The sequence below is a fragment of the Simochromis diagramma genome, unplaced genomic scaffold (assembly GCF_900408965.1).
Source record: "Simochromis diagramma unplaced genomic scaffold, fSimDia1.1 OVJJ01000334.1, whole genome shotgun sequence".
NCBI classification, from domain to species: domain Eukaryota; kingdom Metazoa; phylum Chordata; class Actinopteri; order Cichliformes; family Cichlidae; genus Simochromis; species Simochromis diagramma.
In genome coordinates, this window is record NW_024386764.1 from 5,940,095 (window position 1) to 5,959,491 (window position 19,397).

A 19,397-nucleotide genomic window follows, 5' to 3' on the forward strand; every position below is an offset into this window, starting at 1 on the left:
GGTAGCAGAATCCAACTTTCAGCCTATGCTGTCACTGTTGTCACTTTAAATAAGAACAAGCTGTCGCTATACAATGTTCATTTCGTGACAAGGCTTAAACGAAACTCGCTGTTTCACCGCCTTTTAGAAAGCCGGTGGAGAAATGGGCTTTGACAAGACTTTGGCTGAGCACATTCTGCACTTAAAGATCATTCATGGGGTGAGAGAAGCATCACTCTGTAATGTGGCGGTACACTCACAAAGAAGTAAAGTGATTCTGTAGTCCCCACACAAACTGTAAGAAATTATACACACACTTTGAACTCTAAATACTGTTTAGTAAGCATCACTTTATGGTGATGCTGAATAGTAATCTTAATTGCCCCTTGGGGATAAATAAAGTATTTCTGATTCTGATCACTGCCATAAATTTTGTTTTGTGGATTAAATGCTCTATTTTTATCCAGCATTTCCAGTTATCTGTATTTTTATTATTATTAATTTATGTTTAACCATTTCCTGATAAAAATACACAAATGTTCTCAGTCCCTGCTTCCATCACAGTGTGATCCTGGCTACAGAACTATTAGCACATTCACAGCCTGCAGCAGCTTAACTGAGGTAGAGGAGCTGTGGTGTGGAGGCAAGTTTCCCAGTTACACTGAAACAGTGCACTCAGTGACATACAGCCAAGGCTAACTGGCTGGCAGTGAAGCCATCTGAAACAGCAGTAGCTTCAAATGCAAACTTCTGCATGACAAATGTGTCCCTCTCATCCTGCATTAAGTGAAACAGACACACAAGCCATTGTTTTTGATGGCCAATAAAACTGCTGCAATATTAAAGATTAAGAAAACAAAAAAGAATGACAGATGGTACAAACAGTTAACCGCTGATGGGGTCACTTATTACGGCAGCTTGTTTTAATTTCCACTTTTCTTTAAAAAAAAAAAAAAAAAAAAAATTATTCTAATTGTGCTTTTTATGTTCTTTTCTGCTTAAGATTAAATGAGAATTGATCCTAAAAATACTATAATCTGACTTCTTTTTTCAAAACCAAAGTCACCGTCCTGTGCTAGCCATGAGAAAGAATACAGCTTTAAGACACTTCAACAAATGGCTTCATCTTTTTGATCTGGGACCTTATCCATTTATATGTATGTATGTATGTATGTATGTATGTATGTATGTACACCCATTTTAATTACAATATAAACTTGGAACTTCAAGTGGCAATTTGTGTCACATTCATAGAAGGTCAGGAAAACAAAGTGACTCACCAGGACTTGGACTGCCCGAAGTGCAAGTAATTGATGCTGTAGAGGTCCATGTCTTCAGTGTGCCAAGCAAAGGTTGTCTTCCACATGCCAAAATACAAGTATGGAGTGTTGACACCCTCAATGACGATCCCACATTCCTGCTCCACCATATCCAGCAGTGTGTTTAGATGGCCGATGTTCCATTCTTCAATGTTCTGGAGAGCATGCAATTATGAATATCAAGTACAAGGGAACCTGCACGCTACACTTTCATCAGTCCATCAATGACCACCAGATGGTGCTGTAGTCATATTACTCACTGAGCACGATTTTGAAAGTTACACCAACAGCAGCAAAAATCTTGAAATATAAAGTTGTAAACTCCTAAAGCAGCTTTCTATCACAATTACATGGTGCATTTTAATTAAGTTCTAATAATACTACTACTAATGGTGAAAAAACAACCCTGAAAATTGCCCATTGATGGAAAATAAACTACTATAAACCTATTAGGCCAGAAGTGGTTTATTTTTATTTAAAAACAAACAAACAAACAAACAAAAACAACATCAAGAATATTTTAAAAACTTAATAAAAATTGTCATTATCCAGACAAACTTCACCCACCTCATCATAGATGGAGCCGCTCACATCAGCACCATAAAGAGGTGACACAAACGTCAGGTTCTTCCAATACTTCCTCTCGAGGTCATCAAAGTCTTTGTGTCGTGGCGTGCAGTACCTGCAAACAGAACAGGACAGGTTGTATTGTAAGCAGTGTGGTGCCCTTCAACTAAACCCTCAAACAAGCACTGTGCAAACATTTACAATCAGCAAATAGGACTGTAATAAAATAATTTAAGTCCAATGTATATAAGAGTTTGAGCTTTTGTAGTAGCTCTGCTACAGTGCCAAGGTTTTCATTTGTTACATTATTCTTCTGCTTTAATAGTTATAGCATCTACACGACAATTTATAAAGAAAATGTTTATAAAATTTAAAAACAACAACAACACAGCAACATAATATAGTTTGAACTGGCTTTTTACCGTCACTAGCACCACAGCTACCACTACCCACAATGACCCATTTCACTTATTTTAAGACAGTATTATTTTCAAACTCATGGTTATCAGGACAAACAAAACCTTCAGCTTTTTAAAATACTGTGCAATGGTGTTAAACAGTATTAGTTTAAAACAGAAAACCTGTCTGTTCTTCCTGGCACCCTGATGCCAATTGTAGGTACAAATAACACAATTCCTGATTTAGTGTGAAATATTAGAATGCACTTTTATTGTTTATTTATGTTCTCCATCATCGTAGTTGCACTATATTTAGTAACATTCATGTTTTAAACCATGCTGAGTAAGAGCAATAATTGCACCATCAAAGCTTACAAGGACACTATCGTGCAAAACATCACGTCAGATACTGCATTTGTATGCAATCATTTACGAATGAAGCCCCTGAGGTTGGGACCGACTTACTTCTTGCTATTGGCCAGCTTGCGGTATTCACCCACAGTCATAGATTTCTTCTGAATGTTGTACTGGGTGAACAGACCCGACTGACCCGTCACCACTTGGCTGATGGGAGCTGGAATCACCATGTCCTCGATTGTGTCATAGGACTTGCGTGGCTTCCATCCCGCAGGGGGAATCACCTGGAGAGAAAAAAAAAAAAGACGCTTAACCTTTACAAGGTCAGCAGATTCAAAATCTATTCAAATTATGCAGATTAAACCTTTGGAAATTTAGATGGTGGATTCTGCTGATATCAGCTTAAAACTATAAATGGTTCTTACAAGCATTTTCTAACATGCTTTGATCATTTTAAACATTAGTAATGATGTTAGATTGAACCTTGGCTATGCAAAAACAGGTAGGAAACTAAAAGACATGCACAGGATTCAAAATGTTACAGCAATACTTCACTAAAACAAAACAAAAAACATCTAGTAAGAAGACTGAAGTGGATATGTGGGTACATATATGTGTGTGTGCCTGTGTCCTGAAATCACCTTTGCCAGGCCAGCGCGATGAGCTCCTTGACTCTCCATGTAGGCGATGTATTTGGCAAAGTCTTTGAACTCCTCCATTGTGGGCCTGAAAGTCATGATCTTGCAGCTGGGGTTCTTGGCAGCAGCTGGCGGCAGGGGGGCCGGCAAAGGTACGGGAGACACCTCCGCACCTGGAACAAGTTCTGGGGCCACATTTGGGTCTGCAGGCTGAACTGGATTGAGGTGTGGAGCAGCATTGTGTTCAGAGATTACCACTTTATTCAGGTTTTCAGCTATTGCTGGCTCCAGAGTGGGAATCTGGTTTTGGGCTTCATTTGAGCTGAGAGTAGGGGGAGACACTGGGTCAAGAGGAGTGGAAGAGGCTGGGGCGGGGTGAGGACCCAACACATCTTCCATGGGCATGTCGGTAGCCATTGGCTCTTGGAAAGATTGCAGGTAAACCTGAGGAGGAAATCAGTGGTGTTCAGGGCACACACAGTCTGCCTCAAATACATTCAAATTACTGAGAACTTTGCAAAGGCAAATTAGACAAAACTGCAAGTGAAAGAAAAGGAATCTATGTTTTAAAAATATTTTTCTAAAAAGGAAAAATCCAACTTTCTGACTACAATGTGTGATTATTTTTTTACATTTAAATAAAAACAAAAAATTAAATACTGAAAAAAATATGGAATATTAAAAGATTGATTTTAAAAATAAACAAGACCAAACAACTCAATCTCAGTGCAATCTACACAGCTGTTAACACAAAAAAAAAAAAAAAAGCAGACCGGTCCACTTCCTTCACCAAATAGGGGTGTCCTTGATCATAACATTACTGAAGGCACTTCCTAACCTACATTTTAGAAGTCTCACTTCTGCATCTTGTCAAATTTTGTGTCAAACAAATTCAATGGCTCTCATTCTCTTAAGGCTTACCACAGACTTTTTCAAATCCAAATGTGAACATAAACACCAGAAAGTAGCAAGCACTAAAACTTCATTCAAACTACAAAAAAACTCACTCTAAACCATCTTCTCTCATCAGCACTTTCACTTTATATCAGTGTTTCTGAATATTCAGAAGCATTTTTAATTACCACTGTTTACATTTTCAAGCTAAGTTTTAATACCATGATTTAGGGTTGTTTTTTTTGTTCTGTGTAAGACAAAACCTACAGCCTTCAGTTTAGCTAATTAACTTAATGTTATAACCATTTTAAAACATCATTTAAAAGCTTTACCTATTAAGCTGCCAGCAGTCCACTTAGATTCACTTGTTTTAATAAGATAAAAATCATTCACTGCCCTCTCATCAGCAGCAGTGGATAAATAGACAGAGCCTAAAGTACCTAAGCAGTTTGTATTGGTGGACAGTACCTCCCCCAACCACCTCTCCAATTTGCAAGTCGCTGCCGCAGGGCTAGACAACATTAACGGGTGAGACTTTGGATAAATTGACGGGACATTGTGACTTTTGTTGGACTAACTAAACCTTTAAGTAATATTTTCATTGGTTGGTTGAGCCTTCATAATGCAATACCATCACTGCCTCATGGCAGAAAATTGTATCCAGCCAGTAATTGTGCAAGTGTGACGTTTTAGGATCAAAATAAAGAAATACAAATAAAGAATTTGAGTTTTTGCATTTGCATTTAGTTTTTGCAATAACAATAACCTGATCCTAATTGATCCATCACTTATGTGACTCCGTATTCATTAATCTAATCATGTTGTACATATTAACATAAGACAATATCAGTGATCAATGCATCCATGTTCCTTAAAAGGTGCATAAATCAAACATTTTTCTTTTTCTCCAAACAACTACCTAATAAGGCTATCAACAAACACCCTGTTGATAGGAAGTTAATATCTGCTGGAAGATCAACTGTAGCACTGTGAACAACACGTGTGCAGTTCACTTCACAACTTTGCAGTGACTGTCCCCATCTGCGCTACAGACAGCATGTTCACTGTTCAATCACAGTTATAGAAGCGTTTTAGCTTTATGTTTGGTGGGTCAAGGAACAGTAACCATTTTCAGCGCTGCACATGCACTAAAAGATACACACTGCTGCATTGCTAAATGTGCCTTGCATTATCCTCATTCACAACTTCAAACAGATCTTACGCCCACGAGGTTAAAACAGCAGTAGTGTACTTCCCACTCCGACTTTCTGACACGAGATAATGCAAATTGCGCTTCGTTTGCATGAAGCACAAAAGCCCACAGTGCATATGAAGAAATGTGTTGTAACCTTAAGCGCAGCCAAGTTTGAAATTAACGAAAAAAAGGATAAGAGCTAAGTTTGCTTTGCTGAAACTGACATATAATCCTCGTAAATACAACTACTCAGTGACCGAGACATTTCATAACACATTTCAAAGCATTCATTTCTTCAAAGCCCAGAGCAACAATTTGAAACTAGTTTTACCTTTAAAATTAATTCTGACTGATTGGGAAGGGATTTATTACATCTTTCCAATGACTAACTGCTTTAGACGCCGGGACCCTCTTTCTAACTGAGACTGACCTACTAAAGTGAATGGAGGCCACATGACCCCCAGCTGGCTCATCACAACAAACAGGGGCCTTTAACTCCATTTAGGCCTAAAACTTAATTCAACTGTGCAGCAAGCAGCCCCCTCGAGAGAGTAAAACTCATAAAATATATCAGTTACCCAGGTGGGTCTTTCTCGGCTTTGTAAGTGTAAAACGACGCTGCTCGGTTGCATAGTGTCAACTTATTATTGGCAGCTACTGCTAAAGGCGACCATAGCCCTGCACAACTGCCAATAACTATTAGCATTTTAACCCACATAGTGAACAAAAGAAAGCCAGCCGAAGCTCTTTAAGGTCAGTAAATTGCACTGCCTGTATAATCGCTTAATGCAACAGCAGCACATAGGCACATATCAACCATTTCATTTTAAGGAGCTACATATCATCGTGTCCTGACGTAAATGTATTCCTAGCCAACGCTGGCTAGCTTCTGCTTAGCTACTTCCATATCTGCATTTAGAAAGGAAAAAAAACAAAACAACGACGGAACACACTCCGTGAATAGACGAGAGTATGGTCTCTGCAATTTACTAAAATAAATATAAGTAAGGAAATATTACCTCCTGCGGCAAACTATAGCCCTGTCCCTGTTTCGTTCAGTCGTTTTAGTTTCGTTTAGAACAGATTCCCTGGATCGATTTTCTTCTAGCATTAGCTTGCTGGGCTTGTCGTTGAGGACGCGCCTACTTTCACCAACTGCCTTCTGAATGGTTCAAACACGTGACGGACGGTTACTAGGAAACGTATGATTGGTTTACTCGGTTACCGACACACAGAATAACCAATTAAATCAGACGTTTGCTATTCCATGGTTTCCGTGGCTCTCACGCAACCAATGTGTACGTCACGCACGTACACACTGCCGGGTTTGCTCAAGGTTGCTATGCTCCGTTGGCCAAGAGAAAAATAAAATACCCTCAGAGCAGGGGTAAACACGTTCAGCCGTCCTGACTACACTTGTATGACTTTTCAAGTTTCATATCTAAATTGTAAATGTTAGGACAGCTTCCCACCATGACATTATAATTAAATGTAAAGTCACATATCAATTTTGAACATTGTTTTTCCATTTAAATTCCTACTTTAACTAAAAACTGAAAAGGGTAATATGTGCCTCCCCCCCCCAAACATTTTCCCCCAAAAACACGTGTCAAATTTTTTACTTTATTGAATAACACTGAAAATGCATTGACAAAAATTCTGCACAAAATATGTGCAATTCTAAAACTACATATCAAAACTACAGACTAAAAAAAAAAAAAAATTATACAATTTCAGAAAATATACATTTCCCAGTCTATGCAAATATTTGTATCTCCATCAAAACCCGAAATGCTGGCACGTGGATAAATAACACACTGCTGCTGAAACTCACTGAACTGCATTTATAAAAAAGACAAAAGGCAGTAAAATTCAGTTTAGTTGAATTTCAGGATCAGCATGTGGAATTTCCTTAACATGTAAATCAAGCATTTTCTGTTTTGTTTTTGTTTGTTTTTTTTCCTTAAATGAGGTCAGATAACACAGGTGACCACTGGAGACACAAAAGGCTGACTGAACACCCCCTACATAGATGGCAGAAATAAGATTATAAAAAGATGAAAAGTACACTTTTAAACTTTAAGAAAAATACAATTTTCTAGACAAATACATTTACGTGTCAGGGACATCTAGAGAGCTTGATAGATGGGAGTTCTACATTAAACTCTTGGTTAAGCACTGCTTTTTCTTTGGACTTTAATAAAGTGAATCTTTTCAAAACAAGGGATATCCAAATCTATGCCAGAGGATAAAATTTCTTTAGTAATCTATCACGTTTGGCATCTGAATGTTTTATCAAATTCATAACAACTTTTACAAACTTAATATACAGCTAGAAACATTCCTGTATCAAAACATTCAGGGAACTAGTATAGCTAGAAAATCCAACATCTGATGACTAGGCTACTTGGCCTCAGACTCTTCAAGTGCAGGAACACAAAACTGATCTGGGTCAGTTTGCTCTTGAATGTTGGATATCATCTATATCCAAGAGAAACAGTGAGATTTTAATCATGTAATCAAGCCAGGAAAAACAAACACAAACTTTTTTAAATCTCAACTGCATGATCAGAATTAAGACAAATTGCACCAAAATGAGGGCCGACCTCACAGCAAAGCAGAACAGACTGGATGATAATAAAATCCTCGAATAATTACAAAAAAAAAAAAAAAAAAAAAAAAAAAAAAACTTCAAACAAGTTGGGCAGAATGGCTTAACCACTTAACATCCTCTTTTAAAAGAGCTAAACACAGATATTTAGTTTAAAATGATACAATTTACATCATGGATAACATTAGCATTAGTTAATGAAATAGACTGAAGCACTTGGAATTTAAAAAAAAAAGAAAAAAAAAAGTCGAGGTTGAAGGTATTAATGGAGTAACGGTACAGCCAGTTAAAGGGATTTTTAAATTTATCTTTTAACACCACATCATTGCAGATCCAAGGTGAAAATGATATCATTGAAGTCCACAAATATTGCAGTTTTATAATCATAGAATATATTAAAAGAAACTGATTCTTTATTGCCTCTACTGAAAACGGCCCTTACAGTTTACGTCTCATTTCCTCGAGGGCTGAATAAGTAGCACCAATGATCACCGCCCGTTGCTGTACCCTGGGAAAAACTGATTTAGAATGTCTTGCAGGGATTTGTTGACCGACATGGAGTAGTTCTTGCCCAGGTCGTGCCTGCAGGCCGGGCAGGTGTACACCTCTGCTTTGAAGGACCGCTGAAGGCATTCCTGAAGGAAAAAAAGTAGAACAAGTTTTTGTTAAACAATAGCAGGTTTTGTTAAATAACAATTTGTGATGCATTTATCAGAGGTGTTAGTAGATCAAAAAGATACTCTAAGCACCAAAGCAATCAATGCTATCACTGCAATACAATAAGTTTTCACAACATCACTCATTTAAAACATCCATATAGAGCCTTTCAACATTCTCAGCAAACCCCATTATAATACCTCGCTCCATACGGCAAACAGCTACACCTCCAGCCAGTCTGCCAAATTTCTAATGTTCAAAGACGACACCACCCTAATCAGGCTCTGATAAAGAGGAGTCTGACAATCTAGTGACCTGGTACAGAGAAAACAACCAGGAGCTCAAAGTAACTGTGGCAATAACGGGACTTCAGGAAGAATCCAGCCCATTAGACCCCATCATCATGCATTGCTGCCAGTGGACACTTTCCTATTCTGGGAACAATTATCTCTCAGGACCTAAACACACGACCTAATCAGCTCCCTTATCAGGAAAGCAGCAGAGGATGTACCTCCTGTAGCAGCTGAAGAAATTCAACCTGCAATGGTGCTACAGGAGGTACCATTAGTGAATGAATCCATAAAATATCACAACTAGGTGCAACAAAACTTTGTGAACTCCATTACTAATAAATGCTTTGCATTCTGCTTTATTTGACACAACATTATTCTGTTAAGTAGCTTACTACTTGACAACTATGAGGACTACAAAAGTTAATATGTAAAGGTTTAAAGCTAAAGTAACAAGAGCACCCCTGAAAGGCAAGGGCTAACATACTTCAGTCAGTCTGTTTTTTTTCCCCCCATTACAAGGTGATGATGTCAGCCTGTTATGGAGTCACGGATATCGTTGGGCATCAAATTGCAAAAATAAAGTGTGTAGTAAAGCAGTTGATATATTACTCTAAATGATTTCTTGGAATTTTTTCCAAGGTCAACTTTGACCTTGGACGCTAACAATGAAGGTTAAGGTCAAATGATTAACCAACCTAGTTACTCATGTCTCCTAATGGCCTAGTATATTGTTGTGAAGCTTGAAGATGTTGTATTACTGTGATAGAAAATTGAGATGAATAAAGTGTTTACCGAATTTCACATTTAAAAATGACCTTGACCCAATTTCTAGCAAAATTAAACCAGTTTTAGCTGTTAGTGGTATCTACTATCACACAAAATTTAAACATGATCTCTACAACATACTACAGAATAAATATTACCAAGTGGTAAATTTATTAGAGCAACAACTCTAGATTTGGGACATTAGTAGTTTCTTACCCTGCAGACATTGTGTTGGCACTCTGTGGTGACGGGCTGATAGACCACTTCTTGGCAGCAAATGCAGAGGAAAACTTCTTCAACTTTGTTCAAGAATTTCTGCAGAAAAAAAAAAAATTAGATCAGTTTTATAGACAGTTTCAGTGGTTTTTGTTTTACGGAGGAACACAGGCTTCTTATTTCAAGTTGCATTTACTATGCACATAGGTTTGAAATTTGCAAGTGATTACACTTGCAAAAGCTCAGTGTGGTTTTAAAATGTTGCACTAAGAGGTTCCACCCAGCAGCCAACTGTCACACAAACCAATAATATTGGTAAAGTGAATGGTTTTTATAAAGCACTTTTCTACTTTGAGCATCAAAGCACATTCACCCATTCATACAAGCACTTTCCCAAATAGTAACTTCAGTAAATGTTTACAAAAACAACAACAACAACAACAACAACAACAACAACACACTATTAAAACATTGTGGTAATTTGAACAAATGTACAGATATTCTTACCGGTCCAAGTGACAGTGACTCCATGGCTTCATCCCACAGCTTCTTGTTTAGCTTGTCATTTTTGATGAGTGCCTTTTGCTCCTGGGACAGCTTGTACATCTCTACCTTGACTTTCTTAGGAGTTTTGGCTGGTGGGGTCTTTGAGGATTCTAAGACAAACAAAGACATTTTCCATTAATAAGCAGCTTCTAGGATGCAATTTTAGTTAAGCTGCTACATAAAAACAATGTCAAATACATGAGCAATATCATGCCGATCCCTTTGAGCAATATCATGTTTTTTTATATTTTCCAAAAACAGAAAGCACAGTTATGATATTACCAACTTCCACATAGACAAATAACATACCGCTGCCCTGAGATTTTCTCTTCCTTTTAGCCTTGCTGGGTGTCGCCTCCTCTTCCACTTCATTTTTGTTCTCTTTCTCTTTCTGATAGCCTGCAGGATACTGGAACAATAAAAGTAGTTAATTAGTTTACACTACAACAATATGTAACAGTCAGCAGGTAATTAATGAATTGAAAACATCTAAGATGTAATGTATTTATTTACAAGGCTACATTAAGTGTATTACATTATACTTAATATTTTTAGTAATGCAGAAGCTCATTTTCTCAACAAAATACAGAAGAACACAATGTTTATTTTATCCAGCACCAGGACTAAAAAAAAATATCCACCATTGCTGAAAAGAAACAAACAAAAAAGAAACAAATAAATAAAAAAAATAAAAAAATAAAAAATTGTATGGACAATATAATCTAATGATCTCTACCTGCATGGTGAGACCCAGCTTCTTGATACGTTCCTTGCCTTCTCTGGTCCATGGTGCTGGCTCGTCATCGTCACGCTTCAGCAGATACCGCCAGACCAAGAAGCCTGATTTTCCTTTGTCTGGCCAGTACTTCACCACCTAAAGTAAGACAAAGATCTCAAGTAAAACTAAAATAGGTGCAATATTGTGAAATCACTGCAGATTTTTTACCAAAGGCAAAAAAATAAATTCTAGTTTTCCTTCATACCTTATATATTCCATCGTATCTGTTCCCTTCCTCGGGGCAGTATTTACTGTGCTTGCGTCCCTTGCAGCTGCGTACTACTCTAACTGGTTTGCCTGCCTTCCAGTTTTTGGCTTCTGCTCCATTTTTGTCATTGACAGGGACGTTGCAGTTGAGAGCCAGCGCCCTGATGAGGCCCAAAAACAGATGATTTACATATGCAAAGGAAGATCTAAGCAGACAACTTGAAAATTAACACCAGTAAGTTTTTATAGCCTTGTCATACCGGTTCATGTGTGTAAGTGTCTGATCGCATGATTGCTCCGCAGTCCTCTTGTTTCCAGACAGATCTCGCCCACCAGAGCCAGTGTAGGTGAACTCATTACCATCATCCTATAGTTTAAGAAGCACCAAAGATATTAAAAACACTAAACTTCACAAAGTTTCTCATCAGGCTATTGCATAAAATAAATACAGTGTTTTCAAATATGACTGCTAACACTTGAAAAGCAGTATTATTTGACACCATTTTGATCAAAACAAACAGCAAGCTCCCCCCCCCAGTAACATGTTCTCACTACTTTGATTTTCTTTAAAGAACATACAAAAACATACCACATCATCCTCATAGCCTCCTGCCAGGACCAGAGAATAGGCACCATCATTGCTCCTGCCATGAATTCCAGCTACATGAGGCCTATGAACACCAGATTCACTGACCTAAGGGTGGGAAATTAAACAGTTATTATTATTATACCATTATTATTCCAAGGTACAGGAATAAGTCATCACAAACGATGATAAGCCATGAAGTGAGGAAGGAAAAGAAAACAAACAAACAAAAAACAAAACAGACCTGGACTCTGAACTTCCATAGGGAACCGACAGGAATGCCAGGGATTGGGCCGTAGTGATTGGATGGAACAATGGTGCATTGTTTGGTTCGACCGACACAGGCCATACCCTAAAATAGGAGATAAGGCAAATCATTTATGATGTGTAATTGTCATTCCCATAATGAGAAAAAAAAAAAAAAGCTGATAAGTTTAAGATTCATATTGTGTTAGCACTCACCTTGCCCCAGTCCCTTTGGCTAGAGGAGCTAGCAGAAGCCATCTTAGCTTTCTTCTTGCTCTCCTTCAGCTTCTCTCCAGCCAGCACAACCTCACTGACATCATTACGACAACCTGGGCAATACCTGCGAAATGTAAAGTAAAAGGTAAACCCGAGCCTGACACACTGATGATAATTTTTTTAAGTCTTCCATTCTAACATTTGATGATTTTGTGGCTCTGTTCAATTTTAAATGAATGCTGGATTTCTGAATCTACCTACCAGTCCTCATCCTCAGGGATTGTGGTGAGTGGAGGATTCAAACAGTAGGTGTGATAGGCCATGTCGCATTCATCGCACAGCAGCTGTTTGTCAGGATCCTGCTTGATGCCGCAGATGTGGCAGTTACACCAGCGACAGTTCTTTTTGGGATCATCTTTACAGTGCTTGCACTCAGGTCCATTTGATCCTGAAGATTGCATTCATTTTGATTATGCATTTCATTTCATTCTGCAACATTCCTTAGTGAAAGGTTAAGTTCAGATTTCTAGATTATGACTACTGCTACACATCTTTGCAATTTTAAATGCAGTTTTTAAACCCACTTTTTAGTGGACTCTCAGATCCAGCAGGGGCGTCACCCAACGAGCCAGGCTCCTCAATTTTGTAGATTTCAGTGACGAACATGATGCGGCAGTCATTAAGAGAGTCACCAGCATCGCTACATTTTAAACAAAAAACATAAAGGAACCTGTTAGAATAGTCAAACAATATAATCTAACTTCCTCCTGCTTTCCATGTTGTCCAAGCTTAAACAGAAGGTAAAAGAAATGACAAACATGAGGATAACAGGAAGCTTCCGATGCATGTACAAAAAGGTTAGTTATATTTTAGGTCGTCATCAACACAAAACTAAACCCCTTTGATATCAGATACAATAATCAGACGTAATGTTAATGAAAGCCATTTATCCTCCAAACGACCATACACACAGTTGGTTAAACTGTCAAAAATTGTTTCAGTGGCATCCACTGATACCACAGCAGGAAATTAGCTTCTACACACCTGCTGCTGCGGCATTCAAAAACCAAACTATGAGATACTGTTACAACAGACCTTAAAGAAAATGTTTATCATCTACCACAGCCAGTGAAATGTTCTTATATGTGACAAGTCGTAACAGATGCTACAAAGCACAACAACTCCAACTTGTATGCAACAATGGCCTTACCCAAGGATAATCTTAGCATAGATCTCTCGCTGGGTGCGCGTCTCCCGCTTCCTCTGGATCTCAGCATCATACCAGTAGCCACGTTCCTTGGGCTCATCTGGGTTGTAGTTAAGCATGACAACCATTCCTGGCTCCAGCTGGTGCCACTGGTACACAGTACGAGCACGTGGCCGAACGTCCTTTGCCAGCAGCTGAATCACACCATTCTCTGCATAGCTGTGAAAGCGATGAATGATTTTGCAATTCAAAGACAAGCAGTGCTGCGGCATGGCCAAAACATAAAAAACACGTCTGAATAGTAAGGACCAGTAGTCAATGCAGCAGGTTTGAACCAATACACCATTCACGTGAATGTTCCCTCCAACACTAATGTGCTTGCCATCTAATAAACAAGAGCACCTTTCAATGAGGGCACATATCAACAGAGCAATGCCTTCCCTTTATATACATTGTACTTATTTAACAAATGGGAAAACCTGTTTCATTGTACAGTCTCACTGAGCAAAATGAGAACTTAAAGTTCAGAGTCCGTAAAAAAATATTTATTTTTTTTTTTTAAAACATTCTTCAATGTAACAATTGCACTGCTCGCAGTATCAAATTTAAACAGGACCATCAGTTTTCATCTCCAGTGTGTTTGAGAAGAGCTTTTAAAGTAGCTTACATCGTGTCAATGTATTTGTTAGGATATTTAGCTGCATCTTCTTAGATCTTTCAATTAACATTTTCACTGCTGCAACAAGTTGGTTTGTAGAATTACAACACCTGACCCACTAAAACCAAAATCAGAGCTCAAACTGCTGAATGTTGACCATTAGTACAGAAACTCTGCTCTGTGCTGCTACATGACAAATACTGCGTTGATACAGTGATGTGATGGGGGGAAAGAAAAAAAAAAAAAAAAAAAAAAATTAGTCATTAGTACAAAAAATGATTCTTACTCTTCATATTTGACATGGTACAGTATATCCTCAGCTGGCTCTGCCTCTGCAGCCTCTTCTTTGGGCATCTTTGTAGTCTTGGTAACGTTTACAATCTGGGCCTCAAACCATGCTCCCATGTTCAAGTCTCTTGCATCCACCAGCTCATTGATCTACACACGCACGCACACACACACACACACACCAAGAGTTAGCAAACTTTTGACACTTTAAAACTGCAGTCACTTTTTCAGCATAATTCATAAAATGTCTTTTGACTATTCCCCACCCAAAAATGGTTTAAGTTCACTACAAAGTGGCTCATTTGATGTCTTGTAAAAATGAAACCTTTGCACGCTGCCCTTTTTGAAGCTTGGTCAACAGAACTCATTCCATCCACTCCATGCACATGTCATCCAAACTGCCTACTTTTGTAGACAAGAAGGGAAACAATGTCTGAAATGGTGTGACCCCAATACTAAATTTAGCCTCAGTGTCCTAGTCAGGGAGCATGCATCTTGCCTCCTGCCTGCTCTCTCAGGTCAATTTTAAATCAGATGAGAATCTCAAGTAGCAACATGCATGTCTGTCACCCACTGTGTCCTGCCTGTGAGAAAAGGCAACTTCAATCAACGCCTGCCAGATTTTCCCCACATTCATTCGTTAAAACAGCTATACAAAGTGTAACTTTATATGCAGCACATAATGCATACACACGCACACAGCATCAACTGTACACAAAGTGTTAAAAAAAAAAAAATCAATTACTTTGCAAAAAATAAAGAGAACTAAGAGTTCAAATAAACATGTTTTCTACATGTGCACAGCTCACCACATAACGGCATGAACGCGACATACAGAGCTTATTGGGCACAGCCCATCACAACCTCCCGATGAAAAGCTTTGGGGTAATGGCAGTTCCTGAGACTATCTGAGCCAATGGCAAGTAGTTGTGAAGAAATATAGTGGCAACCTTGGTATGTTTCCTGCATGTCTTTTTTTTTTTTTTTTTTTTTTTTTTTTTTTTAAATTGTTTACTCCATGTCTGTGTGTTTTTTTTTTTAATGTAGGCATTTCTAGCCATGTTTGTTCTGTATTGTCTTTTTAGTATCTGTTGTTGAGCTTTATGTATTTTAAACAAACATCTGGAGTAGTCATTGCTTACACGACTTTTTCGGGCTACATATTCCCAATTTATCTTATCCAATTTCTCTTTGCATTGTGTTTTGAGTTTGTTTTTTCTTAATCCCTATCACTTTTTTTTTTTTTTTTTTTAAGATTGTAGCCAGAAACATCAACATCACAGTGGTAGCAGTTCTACATTGTATCGCCACCCTACCACAGCTGGCTTAAACAGGAAGTAATACACATCACATTCAATGTGACCACAGTCTTTAGTGCATACCTTGTAAAGTCCAAATCCAGGGTCGATGAGTTCTGGGGTGTTTGTCTGTGCAGAGGTTCCCGCCGTCTGACCTTCTGTCTCACCATGAGTCGAACTCTTGTCACACTCGCTCTGGGTTGAGCCGCAGCCAGAATCAGAGTCTGAGAGCTCTGCCTCTTTGTCCTTGCTCTTGACACCATCAACAGGGGGCAACTGCTGCCTAACAAGCAGCTGCACTATATCATTTAGGCCTACGTTGTAATCAAATATAGTATGGCCATCTTCCATCTGATATAAACAGGAGAAAAAAAAAAAAAAAAAAAATTGTAGATATCATTTATAGCATTTTACATTTTGTCTGTGACTAAATGCTAAAGCAGCGCTGACAACTGAGCTACAACCATCACTGAGATCATTTCAGCTACTGTACTAAAATGTAATAAAGTCATTTATTAACACCAACCATGCTGGCTCACCTGCTTGCCCCGGTAGAAGAGTCTCTGTCTCTCTGGCTCCACCTTGAAGATCTCCATGATTTTGAGACGCAGCTCGTCCACCTTGGTGAGTTTGGACAGGGAATCCACCCGATGGGTTTCCTTCCCATCCATTGTGCGGACTTGAATCCACATTGCAGCTGCCCTGTGTCAACAATCAAACACCACTCCCATTATAGCTAGTTATTTTCAATAGCACACTAATAACAAGTCTTTCCTGAAAGATTTCATTTCATCTTTTAATCCAGCAGTAGTACACACTCTGTCATAGTACAAATAGAAATGTGAAATGTGAGAGGAGTGCCATGCTTGTTTTTTCTGCAGTGATAAGTTGAAGTTTAAATGAAAAACCAAAACATATCTGCTAATCATTTGTATTTAAATGCATTTCATAGTGAATAGTACTACATGGTACATATTTGAGCTTTATCTAGAAAGATCTGAAGGTGTGAACCAAACTTTCGGTTTCACCATTCACTGGAGAAAAAAAAAAAATTATGACAGTCATTTTCTCTGCTAGCTGCATTCATTAATAAAGAACGTGTTTGCTCTAAACCAAATTGTTGATATGTGCATTTGTATAACATATCTGAAGACAGACAATTATCATCAACTTGAGCTTTATTCAGACAACAGCCAGACTGATATCAGCATATAACAGATATATTATATCAAGAAATATGTTATAAGATAAGGAACCAAAAATATGATTGGGCTCATTTTTGGAATCAACGCAACTACTTCGTTTATCCAGCAGAGAGCGCCCAGAGACTATTTACATTGATCACAACTCTGTCTGCAGCACATGTAGCAGAATACAAACAGTGGAGCAGATGGTGCTGTTAAATTTGGCATTTTCTACATAGTAAGGACCTTATTCATTTTCTAAATACATTGCTGTAAAGTTAAACAATAACCCCACCATTTCCCCTTTTAAATATAACTATCTCTGTATTTATGTGTGTGTGTGTGTGTGTGTGTGTGTGTGTGTGTGTGTGTGTGTGTGTGTGTGTATATATATATATATAATATTCTGTAACTCTGTAACCTCTGTCGGTGCTGTGCTTTTGGAAACCGAATTTCCCAGAGGAACCCACCCGAGGGATTAATAAAGTTTTATCTTATCATGTTCTGTGCATATATGGAAATTACCATTCAGTATTTCCTTATCAGGACCATTGCCCCCTAAAATAAATAAATATGCGCACGCACACATATACACTATATATATATATATATATATATATATATATATATATATATGCAGTATCACTTGTGCTTTAGATTACACAAGTCATATAAAAATTTGTTTCATAATTATTTCTAAATATTAATTGATTTTCTTACTGTATGTTACGTTGTTTGCTTTCGCATTGCTGAATATTTTTTTCACGAGTTTATATGATAATCAAATTCTCATCTAACTGAGAAAGTTGCAGTGATTCAGAATTTGCATCTTAAAAAGCTCTGTGTGGAAGATTGTCAAAACACTACATCTGCAAAATCCATCCCTAGGATTGGCTGTTTTTGTTTAGTGATCACAACAAGTTAAGACGAAACGGTCTCCAGCAGCAGAAATATGACCATTTCCCCTCCCTACTCAGTGCATTGTACTGCTGTCAGCACTGTCACTTCAACAGAATATGAGAAAAGGGAGGGAACGGGCTGATTTAAATACAGTGCGGGAAACTGAGCTGTAGGCCACTCCCAGTTCTTTTAAAAGCACATCCGGACGCGAGGGAGCGCTAGCCAACAATGTGCCTTCGCTCCCTGACAATGAAACATACCTAAATACCAACTCGCATGTACTTTTAAACCGATTATTATAATACTACAGTGGCTTTTTACCCGCATATGTCGTCCTTTGTTGTTACAAAACAGCAAGGGGCCAGCTAAGCGGGGGTTGCGCGTTTACTTCAGCGCTCTCAGCTGAGATCCTGTTCGCTCTGCTGGCTCGAAATAAACCAGCCGCAGTCAACAAAACATAAGTCAAAACCTCGAAAACAAACTACTTGTTCCCATCCAAGGGGTACCATTTTGCCTGCGCAAATTAATACGTTTAAACGATGCTGACGAAAATGAGATTCACGTCACGCCACACCAATCCAGCCACACAGGAAAATAAACAGCCCGACGTTAGCTTATTTGTTTTTCTTAAAGAGAAGCAGTGAAGTTGCAAAGCTAACTCGGTTTACACATTTTTGGCAGATTATGTGGACGTTCCGAAGGATAACAAGTTAAAAGTTCACAAGTTCATCGCCCACCCATATCAGTGCTTAAAGCAAACCACGTTACAATTTATTTTGCAGAGCTTTTAAATACTATATTAGCAAAAGGAAGCCAGAGTACAGTCAATAGCTCTAATACTGTCCCGAAGATTATCAGATTTGACTAATTTTGACGTTTACACTTGACTGGTTGAGTAACTTGGTGCAATAAGCCAAAAAGAAAGGAGGTAGGACTTTGCCAAGTTAGCTAACCTCAGTTTGCTAGCAACTGGGTGACTATATCAATGAGAACAATTTTTAAAAAGTAATTAAAAGACGCTGAAATTCACTTTACCTGTTTGTCCGTCCAAGCAAAAACAAGAAATTTACTTTTGAGGGAAAACGTGCACGTTTTCCCCAATTAACTCCTTAGAAGGGATGGCACGACCAATTCTATGCCTTGGTGGAGATTGATCAATGAGTTATTCTTCAAGACTTTGATATCCCGCCTGCTCTCGCACTTCAGGTTCACCATTGGCTACTTTCCTCTAACCACATCGTGTCCATTGGGTAACAGGGCTGTCAATCTGGAATGTGACTGGAGCTTATCATCAGCGCGCGAAACGACAATCTCGTGAGTACAACTGCCCTCCGAGTATTTATCGCGAGATTATTCGGCGCCATGTAAAACCGGTATCCCGGAGAGACAGATGG

The 19,397-nt window shown here is 38.4% G+C and overlaps 2 protein-coding genes across 3 annotated transcripts in view; both read right to left on the bottom strand.

Annotated features, from left to right (window-relative positions):
* kdm4b (lysine (K)-specific demethylase 4B) overlaps nucleotides 1-6,565 on the bottom strand; it is a 42,021-nt gene extending 35,456 nt beyond the window's left edge. Inside the window, exons 1-5 of the mRNA XM_040032952.1 lie at nucleotides 6,367-6,565; nucleotides 3,262-3,702; nucleotides 2,729-2,904; nucleotides 1,866-1,980; nucleotides 1,260-1,453 (exon numbers count right to left, since the gene is read on the bottom strand). Coding sequence (XP_039888886.1) covers nucleotides 1,260-1,453; nucleotides 1,866-1,980; nucleotides 2,729-2,904; nucleotides 3,262-3,675 — 899 coding nt within the window. The 5' untranslated portion in view covers nucleotides 3,676-3,702; nucleotides 6,367-6,565. The remainder of the gene's footprint in view (nucleotides 1-1,259; nucleotides 1,454-1,865; nucleotides 1,981-2,728; nucleotides 2,905-3,261; nucleotides 3,703-6,366) is intronic.
* Nucleotides 6,566-6,956: 391 nt separating this feature from the next.
* On the bottom strand, nucleotides 6,957-19,178 carry uhrf1 (ubiquitin-like with PHD and ring finger domains 1). 2 transcript variants are annotated; one of them, XM_040033003.1, is made up of 18 exons: nucleotides 19,039-19,178; nucleotides 16,459-16,621; nucleotides 16,004-16,270; nucleotides 14,620-14,771; nucleotides 13,679-13,894; nucleotides 13,053-13,168; nucleotides 12,730-12,916; nucleotides 12,469-12,592; nucleotides 12,251-12,358; nucleotides 12,010-12,114; nucleotides 11,681-11,787; nucleotides 11,419-11,581; nucleotides 11,172-11,309; nucleotides 10,745-10,844; nucleotides 10,397-10,545; nucleotides 9,890-9,988; nucleotides 8,401-8,593; nucleotides 7,130-7,828 (listed from the first exon to the last, which is right to left on the bottom strand). In XM_040033003.1, the coding sequence occupies exons 2-17, from the start codon at nucleotides 16,609-16,611 to the stop codon at nucleotides 8,447-8,449; spliced, it is 2,331 nt and encodes a 776-aa protein (XP_039888937.1). In that variant the 5' UTR covers nucleotides 16,612-16,621; nucleotides 19,039-19,178; the 3' UTR covers nucleotides 7,130-7,828; nucleotides 8,401-8,446. The 2 variants fall into 2 exon arrangements, with proteins under 2 accessions (XP_039888927.1, XP_039888937.1); XM_040032993.1 differs by having other exon boundaries at nucleotides 6,957-8,593.
* Between the last annotated feature and the right edge of the window lie 219 nt (nucleotides 19,179-19,397).

Excerpts from the sequence above, each read along its gene's own strand:
- uhrf1 (XM_040032993.1), bottom strand. The coding sequence starts at position 16,611 with ATGTGGATTCAAGTCCGCACAATGGATGGGAAGGAAACCCATCGGGTG. Across the intron at positions 11,788-12,009 it reads GAGGCTATGAGGATGATGTG|GATGATGGTAATGAGTTCAC; the intron begins GTATGTTTTTGT and ends CTTAAACTATAG. Across the intron at positions 10,845-11,171 it reads AGCTGGGTCTCACCATGCAG|TATCCTGCAGGCTATCAGAA; the intron begins GTAGAGATCATT and ends TTATTGTTCCAG.